A 27,238-nucleotide genomic window follows, 5' to 3' on the forward strand; every position below is an offset into this window, starting at 1 on the left:
CACACCCCTAACCCTAATCCCAACCCTAACCACAAACCTAACCCTAATCCCAACCCTAACCCTTACTTTAGCCCAACTCACTTTAGCCCAACTCTAACCCTAATGGGAAAATGGAAATAAATACATTTTTCTTTATTTTATTATTTTTCCCTAACTAAGGGGGTAATAAAGGGGAGGGTTTATTTACTACTAGATGGTAGCCCGATTCTAACGCATCGGGTCTTCTAGAATATGTATGTAGTTTATTTATGAAGATTTTAGAATAATACATTGAATACACAGGATTCGGCCGGCCGCGACCAATTAGCGAAGCGTGGTTCAAATCCCGCGCCAATTCACAGCCGGACTGCGCCTGTCGCTGATTGTTCGCGGCCGGCCATGTAGTATATAACAGGCCACGTAGTATATTGCACAGCCACGTAGTATATTGCACAGCCACGTAGTATATAGCACAGACCCGGAGTATATAGCACAGCCCACGGAGTATATAGCACAGCCCACGGAGTATACAGCACAGCCCATGGAGTATACAGCACAGCCCACGGAGTATATTGCACAGCCCACGTATTTTGCACAGGCCACGTATTATATTGCACAGCCCACATATTATATTGCACAGCCCACATATTATATTGCACAGCCCACGTATTATATTGCACAGCCCACGTATTATATTGCACAGCCCACGTATTATATTGCACAGCCCACGTATTATTTTGCACAGCCCACGTATTATATTGCACAGCCCACGCAGTACATTGCACAGCCCACGCAGTACATTGCACAGCCCACGTAGTATATTGCACAGCCCATGTAGTATATAGCAGCCCAAGTATTATATTGCACAGCCCACGTATTATATTGCACAGCCCACGTAGTATATTGCACAGCCCACGTAGTATATAGCAGCCAACGTATTATATTGCACAGCCCTCGTATTATATTGCACAGCCCACGTAGTATATTGTACAGCCCACGCAGTATATAGCAATGTGGGCATCATATCCCTATTAAAAAAAGAATTAAAATAAAAAATAGTTATATACTCACCTTCCGTTGGCCCCGGATCCAAGCGAGGCATTTACCGATGCTCCTCGCCCGCTCCGATCCCATGGGTGCATTGCGGTCTTGCGAGATGATGACGTAGCGCAATGCATGGAGCGGTCACCGGAGCGTCGCGAGGAGCGGGGAAGGCCTGTTCCTGATTCGGGGGCCGACGGATGGTGAGTATATAACGATTTTTTATTTTTTTTATTATTTTTAACATTAGATCTTTTAACTATTGATGCCGCATAGGCAGCATCAATAGTTAAAAGTTGGTCACACAGGGTTAATAGCAGCGGTAACGGAGTGCATTACACCGCGGCATAACGCGGTCCATTACCGCTGCCATTAACCCTGTGTGAGCGCTGACTGGAGGGGAGTATGGAGCAGGCACTGACTGCGGGGAGGAAGGAGCTGCCATTTGCCGCCGGACTGTGCCCGTCGCTGATTGGGCGTGGCCGTTTTGCCGCGACCAATCAGCGACTTGGAATTCCATGACAGACAGAGGCCGCGACCAATGAATATCCGTGACAGACAGAAAGACAGACAGACAGAAGGACAGACAGAAAGACGGAAGTGACCCTTAGACAATTATAGAGTAGATTTTTTATATTTTGATCACTGTGATGGGGTCTATCACAGTGACCAAAATGAACATCAGGAAAAATCTTCCTATTGTTGCCAGGTGCTGGCCGGCAGATCTCGATGGGCGCACTGCGCCATTTTCTTACCGGAAGAAGACGCCGGCGGCCGCGGGGTAAGCAGGAGGACCCAGGGACATCGGGAGACACTGGTAATTATCTGGGGAATCGGGGACCCTATTTCTCTGTCCTCTGTTGTGCGATTACATCAGAGGACAGAGAAATTAAATGGCAAATTGTGCTTTTTTTTTTACGCTCGCCGTTTTACGATTAATAACGGATAATAATAAAAAACAGTCTCAAGTCATGTTCTCTGGGGTCTCTGCTACCCCTGGCAGTCGAGACCTCGGAATCCGACTCTGGGGGGCGCTATACACTATTTCCACAGGCTCTGTGGTTTAATTACCCTTAACTACCGCTGTTAAAAGGCGTATTGGCGGTCGTTAAGGGGTTAAACATCACTATGCATTTTTTCATATGGAAGCAAACTTAATGGGATAGTCCCATGAACAAAGTACATTTTAATTAATAGATCTTAGAATAAAATATTGGAATAATATATTATGTAAGCGCAGTAAAACGCATATGGCCCAATGGCCTAATTTTAAAAGTGTAATAACAAAGAATAAAAATCTTAAATAATACAGATTAATAAAGTATGATGCAAACAAAAATGCACACATACACAGTATGATGCCCCCACAGTGAATTCCTCCTAAGTACCCTCCTCCCTCACGGTTTGATGACCCCTCCTTCAATTCCCCCGCCCCGCCGACTATCACAGTATGATTCTCCAACTGTAATCCCTACACAGCCCACCACTCAGTATAATGCCACAAAAAGTTCCATACAGTATAAAGGGCCCTATGTAGGCCTCCTTACAGTATAATGAGCACAACATAGTGCTCCATGCAGTATAATGGCCCCACATAGCATTCCATACAGTATAATGGCCTCACATAGTGCTCCATACAGTACTCCTCAATTTCTCTGACCTCCGACTGTAAGTCCAACTCCACAGCACTGCCTCACTACTGACCATGGAAGCAATGTAGAATGGTGCGCACTATGTGTGGGGATTTCAGAGGTGCTGGTGAAGTGGGATGAGAATCCCCATAGACCAGTAGTATATATAATCACCGCACACTCTTGATTGAATTTCTAGCAGCAATTTTATTTCACATACAGTGAACGAGAAAGTAGCAATATATGGTGATGGTTCAGGAAATATTTATAGGTGACAAGCAACAAGACATTAAATTAGTATGGAATTACATTTTGACTCCCCTGTGATAAATCACAAATGAAAATCACCTGTGATAAATTATCGGTGCCCATGTGACATGAATTATCCAATGAATGTTGACTTCTGTGTTTTAAAAAGCTACATGGTAAGCACTGTTCCTTTGTCACAATGGTCAAGGTAAAGGAGCTGTCTGAGGACATGAGAACTGCTATTAGCAAATAGAAGACTTCCAAAGGGCATAAGGCCATCTCCAAAGACCTTGGTATCCCAGTTTCAACAGTGCCCAATGTTATTAAGAAGTTTGCCAAGCATGGTACCATCAAGAACATCCAAAGACCTGAAGGCCAAACTGGAACAGTCTGGGATCATGGTTTCAAAAATTACCATACACTGCACACTAAACCATGCAGAGCTTTATCGGTGAACGCCAAGGAAGAAACCATTGCTGAAGAAAATACATAATAAGGAATGACTGATCTTTGCCAAAGAGTACCTTGCCAAGCCACAATCTTTCTGGGAAAGTATTCTGTGGACAGATGACACAGAAATAGAGCTTTTTGGTCATACAACGCAACAGTTTGTTTACAGGCGGCGCAATGAAGCTTATAAGGAAAAGAACACCCTACCAACAGTTAAGCATGGTGGAGGATACATAATGCTGTGGGGTTGTTTTGGTGCATCTGGAACTAGAGGCCTTGACCGAATAACAGGAATCATAAAATCAGAGAATTATCAAGAGATTTTAAAGCGAAGTGTCCTACCCAGTGTTAATAAAGCGTGGTTGACTCGAAGATCATGGGTCTGCCAGCAAGACAGTGACCCAAAGTATACATCCAAAAGTACACCGGAATGGTAGAAAAAAAAAACGGGCTGTTTTAAAATGGCCAGCAATGAGTCCTGACCTCCATCCCATTGAAAATCTCTGGGATGAGCCGAAATCTGCCATTGGGGAAAAGAACCTTGCAAACCTTCAAGAGCTTGAACAAACTGCAAAGGAAGAGTGGGAGAAAATACCAGTGTTACGGGAAGCCTAGGTGGGCAAGAGCTAATAACCCGGGCCCCTGCAATTTCCCTCAGACTAGGGAAATCCTGACTGACCCTCTACCTAGAGTTTACACTGATGGTGTGCATGTCTAGGCCTCCACCCTCACCCTGTCTCCTGTTTCAACCCTAGGCTGAAACCACAACCCACCACCCAGTGAAGAGATCATACACCAATACCCACAGTAAGCATAGACAAGGATAACGGAAAATATACACCACGCCGCAGTCACTCAGGAATACACTATAAATGCACAGGGCAAAACAAATACAAATATAGGAAGGAGTAAATAAGACAAAGGGAAATACACCACCAGCAACGATACTCCAACTACTTAGCTCACCACTCCAGACCGAGATAACCAAGCACTAGACAGAAGCTATAATCGGCGACGCCCAATGTTCAGAAGAACTATTTAAAGGCAGTGGGCGTGGCCCAGCTTCCAATCCGAGCACCAGCTAAATTAACCCCGGACCAGCTAGATAAAATCTAGCCGACGCCACTGAGCACATAGTGGACAAAAGCGGAATTACCGCTGTCTGTCGAACACCCTGGTATGAACAGCGTCCGACATGACAGTACCCCGCCTTCTACGAGGGACCCCAGGGCCCTCACGGCTTATAGGACCCGGCTTGTCCGGATGACGGCGGTGAAACATACTGACCAGCCGGTCCGCATGAACGTCCGAGGCTGGTACCCAGGACCTTTCCTCAGGCCCATAACCATGCCAGTGTACCAAGTACTGTAAAGTGCGGCGCACTACACGAGAGTCAACCACCTTGGAGACTTCGAATTCCAAATTACCATCCACCAAGACTGGAGAAGGCATAGGTGTCACGTCCACAAGACCCACCGTCTTTTTTAGCAACGATCTGTGGAACACGTTGTGTATCTTATACACCGTAGGAAGCTCCAATCGGTACGCTACAGGGTTAATGACGGCGGCGACCCTAAATGGACCAATAAACCTTGGACCCAATTTAAGGGATGGTATCTTGAGTCTTATGTTTTTTGTGGATAACCACACCCAGTCATCCACACTCAGGTCCGGACCTGGCACACGCCTACTGTCAGCCACACGTTTGTACCTAGCACCCACACTCAACAGGCCCTGTTTAACTCTCCTCCAGACTGATGACAATTGTGCTCCTAACTGGTCTTCCTCCGGAAAGCCGGAAGAGCCCCTCTGACTCAAAGTACAAAATTGAGGATGTAGCCCGTAAACACAAAAAAAGGAGACTCCCCAGATGACTCCTGGCGGTGATTATTGATGGCAAACTCAGCCAAAGGAAGGAACGTTGACCACTCCTCCTGGTTATCAGAGACAAAGCAGCGTAAGCACTGTTCCAAATTTTGGTTCATACGCTCGGTCTGACCATTTGACTGAGGATGAAACGCCGAAGAATGAGACAACTTGATCCCCAGCCGTGAGCAAAATGCTTTCCAAAATTTTGCCACAAACTGAGTACCCCTATCAGACACGATGTCAGACGGAACCCCATGAAGTCTGACCACCTCCTGCACAAATACCTGAGCCAGAGTCTTAGCGTTAGGCAACGAAGGCAAAGACAAAGTGCGACATTTTTGAAAACCGATCAACAATCACCAAGATGACCGTGTTCCCAGCTGAGGAGGGCAAATCAGTGATGAAATCCATGGAGATTTCCGTCCATGGCTTACTAGGTACCTCAAGAGGAAGTAGTGTGCCAACAGGACGGGAGCGGGGCGTCTTAGCCCTAGCGCACGTGGTACAAACTGACACGTATGAGACCACGTCCTGTCGGATCTTGGGCCACCAAAACCGACGTGACACCAACTCCAAGGTACCTCTAACTCCTGGGTGGCCAGCCAGGACAGCATCATGATGCTCCGCCAAAACCTTTAAGCGGAGATGAAGCGGTACAAAAGATTTGTTGATGGAAGCTCAGATGGTACCTCCTCCTGAGCCTCGGCAATATCAGCCTCAACCTCGGTAGTGAGAGCCGAAACCACAACACCCTTTTGGAGGATGGGTACTGGATCCTCCCGAGGTTCTCCCCCCGGAAAACACCTGGACAGAGCATCCGCCTTAGTGTTTTTAGACCCCGGTCTGTAAGTAACAACAAAGTTGAACCGAGTGAAAAACAATGCCCAGCGAGCCTGCCTGGGAGACAGACGCTTGGCAGACTCCAAATAAAGCAAATTCTTATGATCGGTAATAACAGTAACCTGATGAACCGACCCCTCCAAGAAGTGTCGCCATTCCTCAAAGGCCAACTTGATTGCCAACAACTCCCTGTTGCCGATATCGTAGTTAAGTTCGGCGGGCGACAGTTTCTTGGAAAAATAGGCGCATGGACGCAAATCACTCACAGATGAGCCTTGTGATAGTACCGCCCCTACACCAACCTCAGACGCATCGACTTCCACAACAAAAGGTTTTGATACGTCTGGCTGCACAAGAATGGGGGCTGAAACAAAACTGTTAAGAAATTCAAATGCGCGCACAGCAGCCTCAGGCCAAACGGAGAAATTGGTACCCTTTTTAGTCATGTCAGTTAGCGGTTTAGCAATGATGGAAAAATCTTTGATAAATTTCCTATAATAGTTAGAAATCCCAAGGAACCGCTGAAGTGCTTTCAGGTTATCAGGCCGTTCCCAATGCAGCACCGCTTGCACCTTAGCGGCGTCCATTTTAAAACCAGAAGCAGACACAATATAACCCAAGAAAGGCAACTCTTGAACAGAAAATACACATTTCTCAAGCTTAGCATACAGCTTATTCTCTCTGAGAAGCTGTAACACCTGCCTGACATGATCTAAATGAGTACCACGGTCGCAAGAATATATGAGAATGTCATCTAGGTACACGATAACGAATTTCCCCAAAACATGCGAGAACACATCATTAATGAAATGTTGGAACACTGCAGTTGCGTTAGTCAACCCAAATGGCATCACCAAATTTTCAAAATGACCCTCAGGGGTATTAAAAGCCGTCTTCCACTCATCACCTTGACGGACTCTTATGAGGTTGTACGCCCCCCTGAGGTCAAGCTTGGTAAACCAATTAGCACCTGCCACCTGATTGAACAAATCCGGTATCAATGGCATAGGGTATGGATTACGAACTGTAATCTGGTTCAACTCCCTGAAATCCAGACATGGGCGTAATCCGCCATCTTCTTCACAAAGAAGAACCCTCCTGCCACAGGCGAGGATGAAGGCCTGATGTGCCCTTTGCTCAAACTTTCAGCAATGTAATCCTTTAACGCTTGTCTCTCTGGACCGGAGATGTTAAACATCCTTGCTTTAGGCAATTTGGCCCCTGGTTTAAACCTGATAGTACAGTCATATGGACGATGTGGTGGCAACTCTGAACAACCCTTCTCAGAGATCACATCCACAAAATCCAGAAGTGACTCCGGAACGCTTGAAGTCACAGCAGACACACATGTGGCCAGGCAATTCTCCTGGCAGAACTCGCTCCACTGAATTATGTCCTGAGTTTTCCAGTCAATTACCGGGTTGTGCATAGACAACCATGGAAAACCCAAAACCACCTGTGCAGGAAGATTCCTGAGCACCTTACATGTAACCTGCTCGGAATGTAGAACCCCAATGTGGAGTTTCACCTCAGCCACAAACTCAGTAATCTCCCCCTGTGAGAGAGGAGCAGCATTGATGGTGACCACGCAGATAGGATGAGGCAGTTTTTCAATCCTAAAACCTGCTGTGCGCGCAAACTCCTCATCAATGAGATTTGTGGCAGAACCACTATCCACAAAAACAGTAATTGGCAGCTCACTGCCAGCGATAATAACCTTAGCAGGAAGCATGCATTGAGAAACAACCATGGAGGATATACATAAGCTCAGATTGGCCTCCTCCACACCCCCTGAGCTTAGAAGTTTTCCGCCGTTGCATTTTTATTGGACAGCAGAGGACAGATGTTAACAAAATGACCAGTTTTACCGCAGTAAAAACAGGCTCCCTGCTTCCTGAGCACAGGGGCTCGGCGCTTAACATGTGACACCCCTGCGATTTGCATAGGCTCCGTGGGCTCACCTGCAGCAACCTCACGTGAACCTAAACCCTCTCCCATAGGCGGTGTCTCATGCTCCCCCTGAAGCAAACGGCGATCAATGCGGACAACCAGACTCATAGCGGAATCTAGAGAAGCAGGAGTCTCGTACATCAGAAGGGCTTTTTTAACCCTTCCAGAAACCCCATGAATAAACTGACTCCGCAGCGCTGGATCATTCCACTGTGTGTCGACCGCCCAGCGACGAAATTCAGAACAGTAATCCTCTGCAACTTGCTCCCCCTGGCGAATAGTGCGTATCTTGGATTCTGTCAGGTTCATCGTAAATGTTTCGAAGAAAGGAAAAAAAACTCTCCACAGAGTCAAATGCAGCAGAATCAGATGGCAAAGAAAACGCCCATGCTTGGGGATCCCTGCTTAACAATGACAACACCAGGCCCACACGCTGAGCCTCATTACCCGAGGAGATCGGGCGCATACGGAAATATAGTTTGCAAGCTTCACGAAAAGAAACAAATTTACTGCGTTCCCTGTTATGACCCCAATGGCAGAGGGTCTCAAAAGTAGATACCAAGTCCGCAAACACAAAAAACCAGCTCATAGGGCAGTGGTAACTGGGCTGACCGTATATCTAATCCTAGCACCACAAATAGCAGCAGCCGGGGAACGTGCCTACGTTGGTTCTAGACGTCTCGCGCCAGCCGGAGAACTAACTAACCCTAGAAGGGAAAAGATAGACCTTTCTTGCCTCCAGAGAAAAGACCCCAAAAGTTGGATACAAGCCCCCAACAAATAATAACGGTGAGGTAAGGAGAAAAGACAAACGTAAGAATGAACTAGATATTTAGCAAAGAGAGGCCCACTGACTAATAGCAGAATATAGTAAGATGACTTATACGGTCAGCAAAAACCCTATCAAAATTTCCACGCTGGATATTCAAGAACCCCCGAACCGTCTAACGGCCCGGGGGGAGAATACCAGCCCCCTAGAGCTTCCAGCAAAATCAGGAATCACATTTAGTACAAGCTGGACAAAAAATAAGAACAATGCAAATAACCAAAAAACCAAGAAGCAGGACTTAGCTTAATTTTCAAAAGATCCAGGACCAGCAGACAGGAGCAAACAGAAAGGAACTGATTACAACGATGCCAGGCACCAGACTGAGAATTCAGGAAGTTTATATAGCAACACCCCTGGACTAACGACCCAGGTGGGTGCCAAACTGAGGAAAGACAATCCCAGAGTCATATCACTAGTGACCACAAGAGGGAGCCAAAAAAGTCTAATTCACAACAGTACCCCCCCTTTAAGGAGGGGTCACCGAACCCTCACCAAGACCACCAGGGCGATCAGGATGAGCAGCGTGAAAGGCACGAACTAAATCGGCCGCATGCACATCAGAGGCAACCACACAGGAATTATCCTCCTGACCATAGCCCTTCCACTTGACCAGATACTGAAGCCTCCGCCTGGAGAGACGAGAATCCAAGATCTTCTCCACCACATACTCCAACTCGCCCTCAACCAACACCGGAGCAGGAGGCTCAACAGAAGGAACTACAGGCACAACGTACCGCCGCAACAAAGCCCTATGGAACACGTTGTGAATGGCAAACGACACCGGAAGATCCAAGCGAAAGGACACAGGATTAAGGATTTCCAATATCTTGTAAGGACCGATGAAGCGAGGCTTAAATTTAGGAGAGGAGACCTTCATAGGAACAAATCGAGAAGACAGCCATACCAAATCCCCAACACGAAGTCGGGGACCCACACCGCGGCGGCGGTTGGCAAAACGCTGAGCCTTCTCCTGTGACAACTTTAAGTTGTCCACCACATGATTGCAAATCTGCTGCAACCTATCCACCACGGAATCTACCCCAGGACAGTCAGAAGGCTCCACATGTCCCGAGGAAAAACGAGGATGGAAACCAGAGTTGCAGAAAAATGGCGAAACCAAGGTAGCGGAACTAGCCCGATTATTAAGGGCAAACTCAGCCAACGGCAAGAAGGTCACCCAATCATCCTGATCAGCAGAAACAAAACACCTCAAATAAGCCTCCAGAGTCTGATTAGTTCGCTCCGTTTGTCCATTAGTCTGAGGATGAAAGGCAGACGAAAACGACAAATCAATGCCCATCTTAGCACAAAAGGATCGCCAGAACCTGGAAACAAACTGGGATCCTCTGTCAGACACAATATTCTCAGGAATGCCGTGTAAACGAACCACATTCTGAAAGAACAAAGGAACCAAATCGGAAGAGGAAGGCAGCTTAGGCAAAGATACCAAATGGACCATCTTGGAAAAGCGATCAGATACCACCCAGATGACAGACATGCCCTGAGACACCGGAAGATCTGAAATGAAATCCATGGAAATGTGTGTCCAAGGCCTCTTCGGGACAGGCAAGGGCAAGAGCAACCCGCTGGCACGAGAACAGCAAGGCTTAGCTTGAGCACAAGTCCCACAGGACTGCACAAAAGACCGCACATCCCGCGACAAGGAAGGCCACCAAAAGGACCTAGCCACCAAATCTCTGGTGCCAAAAATTCCCGGATGCCCTGCCAACACCGAGGAATGAACCTCGGAAATGACTCTGCTGGTCCACTTATCAGGAACAAACAGTCTGTCAGGTGGACAAGAGTCAGGTCTACCAGCCTGAAATCTCTGCAACACACGTCGCAAATCCGGAGAAATGGCTGACAAAATAACTCCCTCTTTAAGAATACCAACTGGTTCTGCGACTCCAGGAGAGTCAGGCACAAAGCTCCTTGAAAGAGCATCAGCCTTCACATTCTTTGAACCTGGTAAATACGAGACCACAAAGTCAAAACGGGAGAAAAACAATGACCAACGGGCCTGTCTAGGATTCAGGCGTTTAGCAGACTCGAGATACATCAGATTTTTGTGATCAGTCAAGACCACCACACGATGCTTAGCACCCTCGAGCCAATGACGCCACTCCTCAAATGCCCACTTCATGGCCAACAACTCCCGATTGCCAACATCATAATTCCGCTCAGCAGGCGAAAACTTCCTAGAGAAAAAAGCACATGGTCTCATTACAGAGCAACCAGGGCCTCTCTGCGACAAAACGGCCCCTGCCCCAATCTCAGAAGCATCCACTTCAACCTGAAAGGGAAGTGAGACATCAGGCTGGCACAAAACAGGCGCCGAAGTAAACCGGCGCTTCAACTCTTGGAAAGCTTCCACGGCTGCAGGAGCCCAGTTAGAAACATCTGAACCTTTCTTGGTCATATCCGTCAAAGGTTTAACAACGCTAGAAAAGTTAGCGATAAAACGACGGTAGAAGTTAGCAAAACCCAAGAACTTCTGAAGACTCTTAACTGACGTGGGTTGAGTCCAATCATGAATAGCTCGGACCTTGACTGGGTCCATCTCCACCGCAGAAGGGGAAAAAATAAAACCCAAAAAGGGAACCTTCTGTACTCCAAAGAGACACTTTGAGCCCTTAACAAACAAAGCATTCTCACGCAAAACCTGAAACACCATCCTGACCTGCTCTACATGCGAGTCCCAATCATCAGAAAAAAACAGAATATCATCCAGATAAACAATCATAAATTTATCCAGATACTTCCGGAAAATATCATGCATAAAGGACTGAAACACTGAAGGAGCATTAGAGAGCCCAAAAGGCATCACCAAGTACTCAAAATGACCTTTGGGCGTATTAAATGCAGTTTTCCATTCATCTCCTTGCTTAATGCGCACAAGGTTGTACGCACCACGAAGATCTATCTTGGTGAACCACTTGGCACCTTTAATCCGGGCAAACAAGTCCGACAACAGAGGCAAAGGATACTGAAATTTAACAGTGATTTTATTCAGAAGCCGATAGTCAATACAAGGTCTCAAAGATCCGTCCTTCTTGGCCACAAAAAAGAATCCCGCACCAAGAGGGGAAGAAGATGGACGGATATGCCCCTTCTCCAGAGATTCCTTGATATACGAACGCATTGCGGTATGCTCAGGTACAGACAGATTAAATAATCTTCCCTTAGGAAATTTACTACCTGGAATCAAATCTATAGCGCAGTCACAGTCCCTATGAGGAGGCAGAGCACTGGACCTGGACTCGCTGAATACATCCTGATAATCAGACAAATACTCAGGAACTTCCGAAGGAGTAGAGGAAGCAATAGACACTGGCGGGGAATCACCATGAATTCCCTGACAGCCCCAACTTGACACAGACATTGCCTTCCAATCCAAGACTGGATTATGGGTCTGTAACCATGGCAGACCCAAAACGACCAAATCATGCATTTTATGCAAAACAAGAAAACTAATCACCTCCCGATGTTCAGGAGTCATGCACATGGTTACCTGTGTCCAAAACTGCGGTTTATTTTCCGCCAATGGCGTAGCATCAATACCTCTAAGAGGGATAGGATTTACCAACGGCTCAAGAACAAAACCACAGCGCTTGGCAAATGACAGATCCATAAGACTCAGGGCAGCACCTGAATCCACAAACGCCATAACAGGGTAGGAGGACAATGAGCAAATTAAAGTCACAGACAAAATAAATTTAGGTTGCAAATTACCAATGGCGACAGGACTAACAACCCTTATTAGGCGTTTAGAGCATGCTGATATAACATGTGTAGAATCACCACAGTAAAAACACAACCCATTCTGACGTCTATGATTTTTCCGTTCATTTCTAGTCTGAATTCTACCACATTGCATTAAATCAGGTGTTTGTTCAGACAACGCCACCAGAGGATTAGCGGCTTTGCGCTCCCGCAAACGCCGGTCAATTTGAATAGCCAGCGCCATGGAATCATTCAGACTTGTAGGAATGGGGAAACCCACCATCACATTCTTAATGGCTTCAGAAAGGCCATTTCTGAAATTTGCGGCCAGAGCACACTCATTCCACTGAGTAAGCACGGACCATTTCCGAAATTTTTGGCAATACACTTCAGCTTCATCCTGGCCCTGAGAAATAGCCAGCAAGGCTTTTTCTGCCTGAATTTCAAGATTGGGTTCCTCGTAAAGCAATCCGAGCGCCAGAAAAAACGCATCAATATTTGCCAATGCCGGATCTCCTGGCGCTAGCGAGAAAGCCCAATCCTGAGGGTCGCCCCGTAAGAGAGAGATAACAATTTTAACTTGCTGAGCTGAGTCTCCAGATGAACGGGGTCTCAAAGATAGAAACAATTTACAATTATTCCTGAAATTCCTAAACTTAAATCGGTCTCCAGAGAACAGTTCAGGAATAGGTATTTTAGGTTCAGACATTGGACTACTGGTAACAAAATCTTGTATGCCCTGCACACGAGCAGCAAGCTGATCTACACTTGTAATCAAGGTCTGGACATTCATGTCTGCAGCAAGCTCAAGCCACTCAGAGGTAAAGGGGAGGAAGAAAGAGAGGAAAAAAAAAAACAAACTCAGAATTTCCTTTCTTATTATCCCACTTCTGCAATGCATTAAACATTCAACTTTGGCCTGGCATACTGTTATGACCCCAATGGCAGAGGGTCTCAAAAGTAGATACCAAGTCCGCAAACACAAAAACCAGCTCATAGGGCAGTGGTAACTGGGCTGACCGTATATCTAATCCTAGCACCACAAATAGCAGCAGCCGGGGAACGTGCCTACGTTGGTTCTAGACGTCTCGCGCCAGCCGGAGAACTAACTAACCCTAGAAGGGAAAAGATAGACCTTTCTTGCCTCCAGAGAAAAGACCCCAAAAGTTGGATACAAGCCCCCAACAAATAATAACGGTGAGGTAAGGAGAAAAGACAAACGTAAGAATGAACTAGATATTTAGCAAAGAGAGGCCCACTGACTAATGGCAGAATATAGTAAGATGACTTATACGGTCAGCAAAAACCCTATCAAAATTTCCACACTGGATATTCAAGAACCCCCGAACCGTCTAACGGCCCGAGGGGAGAATACCAGCCCCCTAGAGCTTCCAGCAAAATCAGGAATCACATTTAGTACAAGCTGGACAAAAAATAAGAACAATGCAAATAACCAAAAAACCAAGAAGCAGGACTTAGCTTAATTTTGCAAGATCCAGGACCAGCAGACAGGAGCAAACAGAAAGGAACTGATTACAACGATGCCAGGCACCAGACTGAGAATTCAGGAAGTTTATATAGCAACACCCCTGGACTAACGACCCAGGTGGGTGCCAAACTGAGGAAAGACAATCCCAGAGTCATATCACTAGTGACCACAAGAGGGAGCCAAAAAAGTCTAATTCACAACAGTTCCCCAGCAAACTTTTCAGGCAAAGGAAACTTTGGCTCAGCAACTCTACCTGTCGCTCCAGCTTGCACATTAGATACTGCTAGTCCCTGTTGCTGCACTGCCCCCCTCAACTCAGTGACCTGTAGGGACAGCGCCTCCAACTGGCGGGTTATGGAAGTCATGGGATCCATGACAAAAAAAAAAAAGGAAACCCCTTTTTTTTTTTTTTTTTTTTTTATATATGGCCGATTATAAAGTCACGGGAAGCCTAGGTGGGCAAGAGCTAATAACCCGGGCCCCTGCAATTTCCCTCAGACTAGGGAAATCCTGACTGACCCTCTACCTAGAGTTTACACTGATGATGTGCATGTCTAGGCCTCCACCCTCACCCTATCTCCTGTTTTAACCATAGGCTGAAACCACCACCCCACCACCCAGTGAAGAGTTAATACACCAATACCCACAGTTAGCACAGACAAGGATAACGGAAAATATACACCACGCCGCAGTCACTCAGGAATACACTATAAATGCACAGGGCAAAACAAATACAAATATAGGAAGGAGTAAATAAGACAAAGGGAAATACACCACCAGCAACGATACTCCAACTACTTAGCTCACCACTCCAGACCGAGATAACCAAGCACTAGACAGAAGCTATAATCGGCGACGCCCAATGTTCAGAAGAACTATTTAAAGGCAGTGGGCGTGGCCCAGCTTCCAATCCGAGCACCAGCTAAATTAACCCCGGACCAGCTAGATAAAATCTAGCCGACGCCACTGAGCACATAGTGGACAAAAGCGGAATTACCACTGTCTGTCGAACGCCCTGGTATGAACAGCGTCCGACATGACAACCAGCTGAGAAGTACAAGAAACTTATTGATGGCTACAAGAAATGTTTGGAGGCTGTAATCAATGCCAAAGACTGTGCAACCAAGAAATTAATTAGGAGTGCCTTTATTGCTGCACATGCTGTTTATTCTGATTCTTCTTTGAAATTGCAACATGTAAGTTGAAAAACAATATTTTATTGTTGTATTACTTTGGACCATTAATTAAGAAATCCTAAGGATATAACCTTGGTACATTCCCATTTATTTCTGAAGATATTGTATAGTCTATGAAAAAAAAAAGGGGGCGCTAATAATAGTGACCAATGCTGAATAATTCAGAAAACCCCCAATTTCAAAAGGTTAACAGGAGAAAATGGACCACACAATTTTGTTGCACAGTTTTTCCTGAGTATACCAATGGCCCATATGTGGGGGAAAACTACTGGTTGGGCACAAGTCAGGGCAGAAGGGAAGTAGCGCCATTTGACTTTTCAAGCTCAGATTTGTCTGGAATAGTCTGTGGTTGCAATGTCGCTATTGAAAAGTGCCAAAACAGCAGAAGCCCTCCACAAGTGACCCAAACTGCACCCCTTAGAGAATACATCTAGTGATGCAGTGAAGACAGACACCACGTGTCACAGAATTTTATACCATTGGGCAATGAAGAAATAATTATATTTTTTCTACAATACTGTTTTAGACCCAGATTTTACATTTTAACAAGTAAAGTAGCACTCCATAACACTATAGCATGAAAACATTAAATATGTGATAGTTATATGAAAAAGTTTGGGCACCCCTATTAATCTTAAGCTTAATGTTTTATAAAAATTGTTTTTTTTTGCAACAGCTATTTCAGTTTCATATATCTAATAACTGTTGGACACAGTAATGTTTCTGCCTTGAAATGAGGTTTATTGTACTAACAGAAAATGTGCAATCCGCATTCAAACAAAATTTGACAGGTGCATAAGTATGGCACCTCACTAGAAAAGTGACATTAATATTTAGTAGATCCTCCTTTTGCAAAAATAACAGCCTCTAGTCGCTTCCTGTAGCTTTTAATGAGTTCCTGGATCCTGAATGAAGGTATTTTTGACCATTCCTCTTTACAAAACAATTCCAGTTCAGTTAAGTTTGATGGTCGCCGAGCATGGACAGCCCTCTTCAAATGATCCCACAGATGTTCAATGATATTCAGGTCTGGGGACTGGGATGGCCATTCCAGAACAGTGTAATTGTTCCTCTGCATGAATGCCTGAGTAGATTTGGAGCGGTGTTTTGGATCATTGTCTTGCTGAAAGATCCATCCCCTGCGTAACTTCAACTTTGTCACTGATTCATGAACATTATTGTCAAGAATCTACTGATACTGAGAGAAATCCATGCGTCCCTCAACTTTAACAAGATTCCTGGTGCCGGCATTGGCCACACAGCCCCAAAGCATGATGGAACCTCCACCAAATTTTACTGTGGGTAGCAAGTGTTTTTCTTGGAATGCTGTGTTTTTTTGCCGCCATGCATAACGCCTTTTTGTATGACCAAACAACTCAATCTTGGTTTCATCAGTCCACAGGACCTTCTTCCAAAAAGAAATTGGCTTCTCCAAATGTGCTTTTGCATACCTCAGCTGACTCTGTTTGTGGCGTGCTTGCAGAAACGGCTTCTTTCGCATCACTCTCCCATACAGCTTCTCCTTGTGCAAAGTGCGTTGTATAGTTGACCGATGCACAGTGACACCATCTGCAGCAAGTTGATGCTGCAGCTTTCTGAAGGTGGTCTGAGGATTGTCCTTGACTGATCTCACCATTCTTCTTCTCTGCCTTTCTGATGTTTTTCTTGGCCTGCCATTTCTGGCCTTAACAAAAACCGTACCTGTGTTCTTCCATTTCCTTACTATGTTCCTCACAGTGGAAATTGACAGGTTAAATCTCTGAGACAGCTTTTTGTATCCTTCCCCTGAACAACTATGTTGAATAATCTTTGTTTTCAGATCATTTGACAGTTGTTTTGAGGAGCCCATGATGCCACTCTTCAGAGGAGATTCAAACAGGAGAACAACTTGCAAGTGGCCACTTTAAGTAGCTTTTCTCATGATTGCATACACCTGGCTATGAAGTTCAAAGCTCAATGAGGTTACAAAACCAAAAAAAGAGCTTTAGTAAGTCAGTAAAAAGTAGGTAGGAGTATTTAAAACAAGAAAATGATAAGGGTGCCCTTACTTATGCACCTGTCAAATTTTGTTTGAATGCAGATTGCACATTTTCTGTTAGTACAATAAACCTCATTTCAAGGCAGAAACATTACTGTGTCCAACAGTTATTAGATATATGAAACTGAAAAAGCTGTTGCAAAAAAAACAATTTTTATAAAACATTAAGCTTAAGATTAATAGGGGTGCCCAAACTTTTTCATATAACTGTATATGAATTGCATTACTGATCTAGAGAATTTGAAAAATTGAGACTACTTGGCGCATAAATTGTCCAATTCATGTGTACCCGGCAGCCATGATAAGGCAATTCTTGTTGCTGGGAAGCTGCCTGGGTGAATCCTCTCTGACTGAAATCTATATTTATATAAGAAGGTAGGATCCTTCTGTAATTAAAAACGCCTGAGCTTGAGGGGTGGAATGCTCAGACAGAAAGCCTATGTATACTAATATTAAAAGACTACTACTTTATTTGTTGGTTATATATGGAGATGGCTACTCTTAGTAAGCATCTGTTCACACCTAATTTCTGTTTGGAAGTGATGGTCAGTCTTTTGATAATTGTTTACATTTTCACAAGATGAAATAGGCAAAAAATGCCCCATAAGTTGTTACACAATTTCTCCTTAAAGGGGTTGTCTGGTCCAAATTAAGTCCGCAGTCACTCTGTGTGACTTCAGACTTCTAAATCTCCCCAGCTCACGCACTGTGTACTGTGGAGATTCACTGGTTTCTGAACTGGGACCGGAGGGTGGAGGGTATGTATGTGTTATACATACTCCTAGCCAGAAGCCAACCAGTGAGCGCGGCCTTGCTCAATTAAAGTTTATGGAGTGAGGGCGCGCCCACTAGTCGGGTTCTGACTGGGAGTATGTATAATGCAGGAGGAGCGCTATTTTACTTTTGTTACTCCATATACCGAGCCCCCTAAGCGCCAGAACAACAAAAAAACCTCATGCAACCCTAATTGAAATTTACACCCCTCTGGGAGTTCATGTACGGGTGTAGTAACTATTTTGACTCCATGGATGTTTTCCCAAAAAAAGTACGTATTGGATGTTGTGAAGTGAGAATGCAAATATGTAATTTAACTGCACAATACACTGTAGTGGCCAATATATTGTGCCGCTTATTATAGTGTGCACAGCATGTGCTTCTGGAGACACCCGTAAATTAGACGGGCTCGCCTTGTTACAGAAATGGCAAACATTTAAGCACTAACTGCGGTTTAAGCACACTGTGGGGCTCAGAAAGGAGGGGGGCATTTGGATTTGGAAGCACAGATATCACTGGATGATTTCTTTTGATGAGAGCTGTGTTGCTTTTCCAGAGGCTTTGTGCTACCAGTAACATGAAAACCCCCTATATTTCTGTTTACAAACAACAGACCTGAGTGAAGGCTTAGTTTTTGTGGGTTGAGTTGAAACATTTATTGGTAGCATTTTGAAGTACATAGTATTTGGGATCCACATTTATCCTGTGATTTACTCTAAGCACTTACATTGAGGTTTCCATCTAAATCTCCGAAGTAAGTGATTCTGATGAAACCCTTGACAGATTCATTCACTACCGAGGCATAAGGATTTACTCCGGACTATGTTTGGCTTTTCAGCGGTGTCCGTCTTTTCAGAGATGCACAAAACTGTGGTCAACCGTGCTTTTGTGCATGCCTAAAAGGACGCCTAAAAAGACGGACACCGCTGAATAAAAGACCAGACAGAGTCCAAAGTAATTCCATCTGCCTTATTATAGGGAATGTTCTGTTGAGGATTTTGTGCGTCTTTTAGAAATTACATAGACACCCTGATGTAAGCATTCAGCGTACAGTGCAGGAGAAATGTCAGCTGAACCTTACTGCGATGTTTGGGAGGCAGAATAAACAAATCAACAGCAGGTCAAGAATTTGTTGGGTTTTTTTTTTACCCCATTCACCATGCAGTATGTGATAAGACAGATTTATTCTTCTGGTGATTACGATTACCACAATATCAGATTTATATATTTTGGGGGGTTTTGCTACAATTGCACACTAGAAAAAGTTTTGGGTTTTTTTGCATCACAGTATTTTGAGAGCGATAAAATTTCATTTTTTTTGTTCCAACAGTGTCATGTGACAGCTTTTGTTTTATGGAATGAGTAGGGTTTTCTATTGGTATGATTTTTGGGCACATAACATTTTTTTGATCACTTTCTATTCCAATTTTTGGGAGGAAGAAAAAGTACAAATAAGATACAAATCATTTTCTTAACATAAATAAATAAAGTCAGTACAAACAACCATTAATTGACAGGGTGGGGAAAAGACCTTCTGGGGGGGAAGTGCAGAAAAGGCTGGATAGATTTATAGACCCCCAAAAGAAGGGAGCCCTATGTAAACCAGTAAATAAGGCTGTAGTATGGAGACTAGGGAGGTTTACCTATTACTAAGGGATAAAGGAGGTTTACCGATTACTAAGGGATAAAGTGCTAGGTGCTAACATAAACAATATTAGATTGGTATACACTATGTTCCAAATTATTATGCAAATGATATTTTTCTCGGATTTTCCTAAATGGTTGGTGCAAATGACAGTCAGTCTAATAAAAGTCATCACCCATTAGAGTATACATCGAATTTTATTGAAGAAACCTCCCAATGATAACAGTATAATCTCCAAAATGAATAAAACCTCAAAATGCACTGTTCCAAATTATTAGGCACAGTAGAATTTCTAGACATTTGATATGTTTTAAAGAACTGAATATGCTCATTTGTGGAATTTGCAGCATTAAGAGGTCACATTCACTGAACAAAAAAAGCTATTTAACTCCAAAACATCCTAACAGGCCAAGTTACTTGTTAACATAGGAACCTTTCTTTGATATCACCTTCACAATTCTTGCATCCATTGAACTTGTGCGTTTTTGGAGAGTTTCTGCGTGTATTTCTTTGCATGAAGTCAGAATAGCCTTCCAGAGCTGCTGTTTTGATGTGAACTGCCTCCCACCCACATAGATCTTTGGCTTGATGATATTCCAAAGGTTCTCTATAGGGTTGAGGACAGGGGAAGATGGTGGCCACACCATGAGTTTATCTCCTTTTATGCCCATAGCAGCCAATGACTCAGAGGTATTCTTTGCAGCAGGAGATGGTGCATTGTCATGCATGAAGATGATTTTGCTCCTCAAGGCACGTTTCTGCTTTTTATACCATGGAAGAAAGTTGTTAGTCAGAAACTCTATATACTTTGCAGAGATCATTTTCACACCTTCAGGAACCTTAAAGGGCCCTACCAGCTGTTTCCCCATGATTCCATCCCAAAACATGACTCCTCTACATCCTTGCTGACGTTGCAGCCTTGTTGGGACATGGTGGCCATCCACCGATCATCCTCTACTCCATCCATCTGGACCATCCAGGGTTGCTCGACACTCATCAGTAAACAAGACTGTTTGAAAATTAGTCTTCATGTATGTCTGGGCCCACTACAACCGTTTCTGCTTGTGAACACTGTTTAGGGGTGGCCGAATAGTAGGTTGATGAACCAAAGCAAGCCTTTGAAGGATCCTACACCTTGAGGTTCGAGTGACTCCAGAGGCATCAGCGGCTTCAAATATCTGTTTGCTGGTTTGTAATGGCTTTATAGCAGCTGCTCTCTTTATCCGATGAACTTGCCTGGCAGAAACCTTCCTCATTATGCCTTTATCAGCACGAACACGACTGTGCTCAGATTCTGCCACAAATCTCTTAACAGTAAGATGATCACGCTTAAATTTTCAAGAAATATCTAATGTCAAATAGTGCAATCCCTTGACCTAGGCATTGCACTATTTGATGCTTTTCGGCAGCAGGGAGATCCTTTTTCTTTCCCATGTTACTTGAAAACTGTGGCCTGCTTAATAATGTGGAACATCATTTTTAAGTAGCTTTCCTTTAATTAGAATCACCTGGAAAACTAATTATCACATGTGTTTAAGATTGATTTCAGTGATCCATTGAGCCCTGAGACACAATACCATCCATGAGTTTATTTGAAAAACAAAACAATTAAATCGTTTTGACACTTAAATTCAATTTGCATAATAACTTGGAACACAGTGTATATTGAAAAAGACTTTACAATCCTATATGTTAAACATGAATATGGCCATGTGTTTAGCTGCAGACAGTACAAGTAAATAATGAAAGGAAGCACAAATGTTAAATAATCATAAGACTGCCAATGGTCAATCACATTTATACATAAATACAAGTAGTAGGTAAACATCTTTAAATACCTCTGGTGGCAGCCTGTTCCACTCATTGATCACCCTCACTGTCAAAAAGTTTTTTTCCTAATATCTAATCTGCGTCTCCTCCCATTCAGTGTCATCCTGGTAGCTGGGATATTTGCTAAATATTTGACATCTAATATAATTTTGTCATTGGAATTTACCAAGTGATATTTATCTTTTCCTTCTGCATTCAGGATTACATATTAGCTAAGAAGACATCTGAGTCTACCTCACCAAGACATCATCCTGTATCAGAAGGTTGGAGCAGGAGCCACAGCCCCATCATGGAGCCTCCACCTCACCCTATGTTACCTGAGAGATACAATGATCAGAAGATCCTGGACCTCACCAACAAGATGATTGAGCTGCTGACTGGAGAGGTGACAGTGCTGGGAATACTGGGGCATTATGCAGTAACACGAGGGATGATGTGTATGGATGTTGACTGTATCATTGTGTGTCAGGTTCCTATAAGGTGTCAGGATGTCACTGTCCATTTCTCCATGGAGGAGTGGGAGTATATAGAAGGACACAAGGATCTGTACTTGGACATTATGACTGACCATCTTCTCACATCAACAGGTATGGAAAACTGTTTGTATTCAGCTTAGTGCAAAATAAGCTTTTATTCAGGCTCCACACCTAGACTCCAGTAAGTGCATGCATACAGGGTCAGCCATGTTGAAACAATCTGTGAGTAATCTCAGTAATCAGAGAGCAGCATGATGTAGGGGACAGATACATTGATGGAATCAGAGTATCATTTACTGAGCGGCTTGGCTGCAGTCTTTGTAAAATCAGTATTTTATCAGCAGGAGATTATCACTAGAGGACTACTTCTCTCAGATGGAGTAGCAAAAACTTGGTAACAGATTCCCTTTAAGAGTAACGGCTAAGAAGTGGCCAGTGAAGCTCACATAACAGTGCTGGTGTCCGAGCTTACAAGTTGTCTTTCCTTAGTTACACCTCATTACCAACTTCTAGATAATGTATCATTGTTTCCACCACAGATGGAGCCACGGACAGAAATGAACCAGATAGAAGCTCTAGTCCTCTAAGTCCTCGTGATAATGCAGAGAAAAATGGTGTCCTGCAGATCTGTCAGGTAGGAGGCACATCAGATGTTCTCCTATAATAACCTTCCATCTATAGACCAAACTTATATGTTCTTTATATATTTTTTCCTAATCTGTTCAGAGTGAACATCTGCGTGATATCAAGGCTGAAGTTATCGGAGAAGATGAGGTCACTAATGTGAAGACTGATCTTCAGTGTAAGGAGGAGGAAATGCCATTAGGTATTGGAATAGGTAAGTAACAGCGTTTCCTTACAACAATGTTTCATCTTGTCATATTTAATATTCTGTTAGGGAACTGGATTTTCACCCATGTACTCGTCCTTAAAAAGGTGTATATAATGTCATGGAACTTCAGGCTAACTTCAGATTTCATCACTGCGCCCAGACTGAGCAGAAACGCCATATGCCGTGGCACACATTTGGGAATCTGTCAGTAGGATCAACCCTCCTAAGCCGTCTATATGGGTCATAGGAAGCTGAATAAAGTGATACCTTGATATCTGCAATCTGATGTCTAATTCTAGAGCAATCCACGTTCTTCTTATATGTAAATGAGCTGTTCCCAGCTATGGGCCACACACTGATCTGTATGAGAACCTGCCTGCAGGGCTTATATTAAAAGACAGGGGCCATAAACAGTGTGAGACATGTAATGACTGACAGTTATATTCACACTCAGCAGAACTGATCCTTGTTTCATTGCATTTTAATACAGTTTTTTGTGTTTTTGATTCTTTCTTTTCAACGTCAATCTTCCACTTCTGCCTTTAAAATCTGAGGTCTAACTAAAGTCATGTACCACTATATAACACTTATGTGTGATCCTTGCAGTGGCGTACTGCCAAAAGCAGTAGGTCACACAACTGCTGTGAGGCCTGTGACTTGGGGTAGTTCGGTTTCTAACAGCCTTGTCCCCTATCAGACTACTTAGATATTTGTAATATGTAGCATCAGCAAGGATCATACCGATATAGCCAAGAAGTGATGTCTTCTCTCTGCCTCTGCACTGTCAGCACAGATGTTAGGGGGCCTTATTATTTTTATGGAACCTCTTGAGGTTTTACTCCGTTATGACATGTTAAAGGGAATTTGTGACACCTAAAACTCAACTTGAACTAACAAATAGTTATATAGAGGACTTAACTCCTATAAAAACCATGACTGTTGTTTAGTTTCCTCAGCTATGATTATCCAGGAGTTATATTAATTTATTATGTAACTAAAGATGCTGGGTGCTTCCTTGCTATGGCCGAGCTCTCCGTTCTTCATTCCGCTCCTAGTCTTTTGATAGCATTCACTTGTCTAGAGCAAGTACTGCTTGGAAAAAAAAAAGTTGTAGATGAAAACTCGGCCCTCAGACTGATGCAATAAACCGACAAACGTGGAGTCAGCCCCTTACTGATAGCGACATTTCAGGCTGGGCTCGCTCTAAGCAAACAAGCAGTCTCAATCAGCAAAGAGGGAGGAGGTAGGATGGTGCATTGGAAATTTGGCCATATTTTTATGGCAGGCGAACTAGAAACCTCAAGGTTGTGTGTTTTTTATTTTAGTTTTGCTATTTTTTTATTTATTTTATACACTGTACTCTCTTAAAAGACCTTTGGTGGGAGCATTTTAACATATCAATACATTTGGTTATTTCCCTAGTAACTAGGGCTGGTATATTAGCGCCAGGAATCTGAACCCATAGTCTGGTTTGTTTCACACGTACGTCTTTCTTTCATATGTGTGTCTTTGTGGTTCTTCTGCCTTCAGTCTGAATCTACAATGTGCACATTACAATAAGAATAAGGAAAATTATTGTAAGAGCAGCTGTGTCCAAACTTTTGACCGATACTGTAAATGGAATCAAACAAAGTGTATTCTGTGACACAGCATATTATTCTCCTAAAATTAACTATTCAAAAAATAACAAAGGTTGAAATTGTCCTGGAAGAAAGAGATAAAAATAATATTCGGGTATCGAGATGAGCAGATCGCATCGTGCAACTCTGTTTTACGGTCCAGGTCAGTGCTCTTGGGCCATGACCAAGAGATGCACAAACTTCCTGAGCTTCCTGCTTCCCCACCTTGGTGTTTGATTCACTTGCCTGGTGTGACGTTATCTGTGCGGAATGCAGTGTACAGGTAATACCTAGCCAGTCCGGCTAATCATAAGCCAAGACTGGGATCTCGAAAGGTAAGGATATTTGCACAACTCTTGTTCACAGCTAGAGAGCACTGACCTGAACCATGGGCCATGGTTGTTAGAAGAGATCCCCTTACTCTGGGAATGTGTTAGAATTTGGAATACTCAATATGGATGGATCGAATGTGCTGACAAGGGTAAGATGAAAGTTCAAATAAGGTAATTATTACATATACCTGTAAAAAGTAACTTCCGTGTAAATACTTGTCTTTGTCATAGACTAATTTTAAAATCTGAGAAGCATTATGAAACAAATCTATTTTGTGGTTTGTAAAACCTAAAAGTATAATCAAATCTATTTTTTGTCTAGCAGAAAATCCTTGTAAGAACTTGGAAGAAAACTGCTGTGCAACTCCAAATTATATAGAAGATGTGAAAGATACCTTGCAACATTCGTCAGTAGAAAATCTCACCCATGATGTACATATGGAACTTCATACTACAGAGCTGTTCTCTAATCTTGAAGAACTTTCTCCTAACCAATCACAAATTGTTACAAGCCAGACAGAGGGTGGAATGTTTCAATGTGGTGAATGTGGAAAGCAGTTTACAAAAAACGCAAATCTTTTCCAACATAAAAAAATTCACACGGGGAAGAAGCCATACTCCTGTTCAGAATGTGGAAAATGTTTCACACGTAAATCGGGTCTCACTCAACATAAAATGATTCACACAGGCCAGAAGCCATTTACGTGTTTGGAATGTGGGAAATCTTTTAATCAGAAATCCTTTCTTTTAACACATAAAACAACTCACACAGGAGAGAAACCGTTTGCATGTTCTGAATGTGGGAAATGTTTTACCCAAAAACCTCACCTTGTTCAACATCAAAGAACTCACACTGGGGAGAAACCATTTTCTTGTCCTGAATGTCAAAAATGTTTTTCAAGTAAAGCCAGAGTCAGGGACCATCAGCGAACTCATACAGGGGAGAAACCTTACTCATGTTCTGAATGTGGGAAAAGTTTTGCTCAGAAACCTTCTTTTGTCGAACATCAGAGGCTTCACACAGGGGAAAAGCCATATTTGTGTTCAGAATGTGGGATGTGTTTTATTACAAAAGCCAAACTTAGGGATCATCAGAGAACTCACACAGGAGAGCAACCATTTTCATGCTCTGAATGTGGAAAATGTTTTAACCAGAAATCATATCTTGTTAACCATCAAAAAATTCACTCTGAAATAAAGCCATATTCATGTTCTGAATGTGGAAAATGTTTTATAAAGAAATCTATACTTGATTATCATCGTAGAGCTCACTCAGGGGAGAGGCCATTTTCATGCTTGGAATGTAAGAGATTTTTCTCCCAGAAATCAGATCTTGTAAGGCATCTGAAAATTCACACAGGGGAGAAGCCGTTTTCATGTTCTGAATGTGGAAAATGTTTTACTCAAAAATCAACTCTTGTTAGCCATCAGAAACTTCACTCTTGTTCAAAGTCATATTTGTTTATACCATAGGAAATATTTTGTATTAAAAAATAAATAAATCAGAGGGCCGAGAAAGGGCTGTTTCCGTGCTCATTATGTCAAAAAGGTTTTTGTAACAATCAATGATTTTTATACAGTACATTAGGCTCACTCATGCAAGACTCAATTACAAAAAAAAGTTTTGTGAAATTTTCCGAGATCTGTCAAAACATAAAATGTTTTTAACATGTAGCTGTAATTTATTGTGTAAAGAATTTTCTATCATAAATTCAACCATGCGCCACTCGAAACACGTGACATAGAGAATCATGTACACTTCAGTTGTCAAAAAAAGCAAGATCTTGAGCTCTTATGCTGATGGTTATAATATGGCTGCATTTTGGCATTCCTATCCAAAATTGCCTCTCCCCTAAACTTAAAAATAAACAGATTGCAACACGCACCATGATATTTGTTTTCTTTTCTTGTCACACCATCGGTGTAGTGTTGCCTACTTATGCATTGCTACTGATGTCACATCTGCAGTGATATGTGCACAATTATTAGGCATCGCTCACCTGTACTTTTCATTACAATAGGACACATGCTTGATAGCTGCCCACAGTACACATGTCCTTGCATTGTGTGCAGGCACAAAGTCATCAGTACCGCTGGCTTCCCTATGCAAAAGTGAGCGACACAAGCTAAAACTTTCAATAAACCAATCAGGCATTTGGTAGAACGTGCGTCTGATCTGTCCCTGCAGTTGCATAATTACACTTCTATTCGCTGATTGTTTCACATCTGTTTCTATACTGTTTTTGTCTTGGAGCATGTGTTACTGTGTACAGTTTGCTTGGCACTATTGTCATTGATTTGTTCTTTATTTTGATTATGTATGCCAGATATCTATACATTTTATACCTAAAACACGATTAGAATTCCTCACATTTTGAGAGTCCCTCATTGCTATCTGTTTGTGTTGTTTTTTTAATTGAATTTATTTTACTAAAGTACTTGATTG

General features: G+C 43.2%; 1 protein-coding gene across 11 annotated transcripts in view; it reads left to right on the forward strand.

The window, feature by feature from the left end:
• Window positions 1-27,238, forward strand: part of LOC143765004 (uncharacterized) — a 78,149-nt gene extending 50,911 nt beyond the window's left edge. For 5 of the 11 annotated variants that reach the window (XM_077251198.1, XM_077251200.1, XM_077251199.1 and 2 more), the window contains exons 3-7: window positions 21,733-21,918; window positions 22,003-22,120; window positions 22,549-22,643; window positions 22,736-22,847; window positions 25,115-27,191. In XM_077251198.1, the coding sequence (XP_077107313.1) occupies window positions 21,733-21,918; window positions 22,003-22,120; window positions 22,549-22,643; window positions 22,736-22,847; window positions 25,115-26,265 (1,662 nt within the window). In that variant the 3' untranslated portion in view covers window positions 26,266-27,191. Of the gene's footprint in view, window positions 1-1,729; window positions 1,838-21,732; window positions 21,919-22,002; window positions 22,121-22,548; window positions 22,644-22,735; window positions 22,848-25,114 lie in introns of all 11 variants that reach the window. The other 6 variants (XM_077251201.1, XM_077251205.1, XM_077251196.1 and 3 more) reach the window with 4 other exon arrangements.

Source organism: Ranitomeya variabilis, chromosome 4 (genome assembly GCF_051348905.1).
Source record: "Ranitomeya variabilis isolate aRanVar5 chromosome 4, aRanVar5.hap1, whole genome shotgun sequence".
NCBI classification, from domain to species: domain Eukaryota; kingdom Metazoa; phylum Chordata; class Amphibia; order Anura; family Dendrobatidae; genus Ranitomeya; species Ranitomeya variabilis.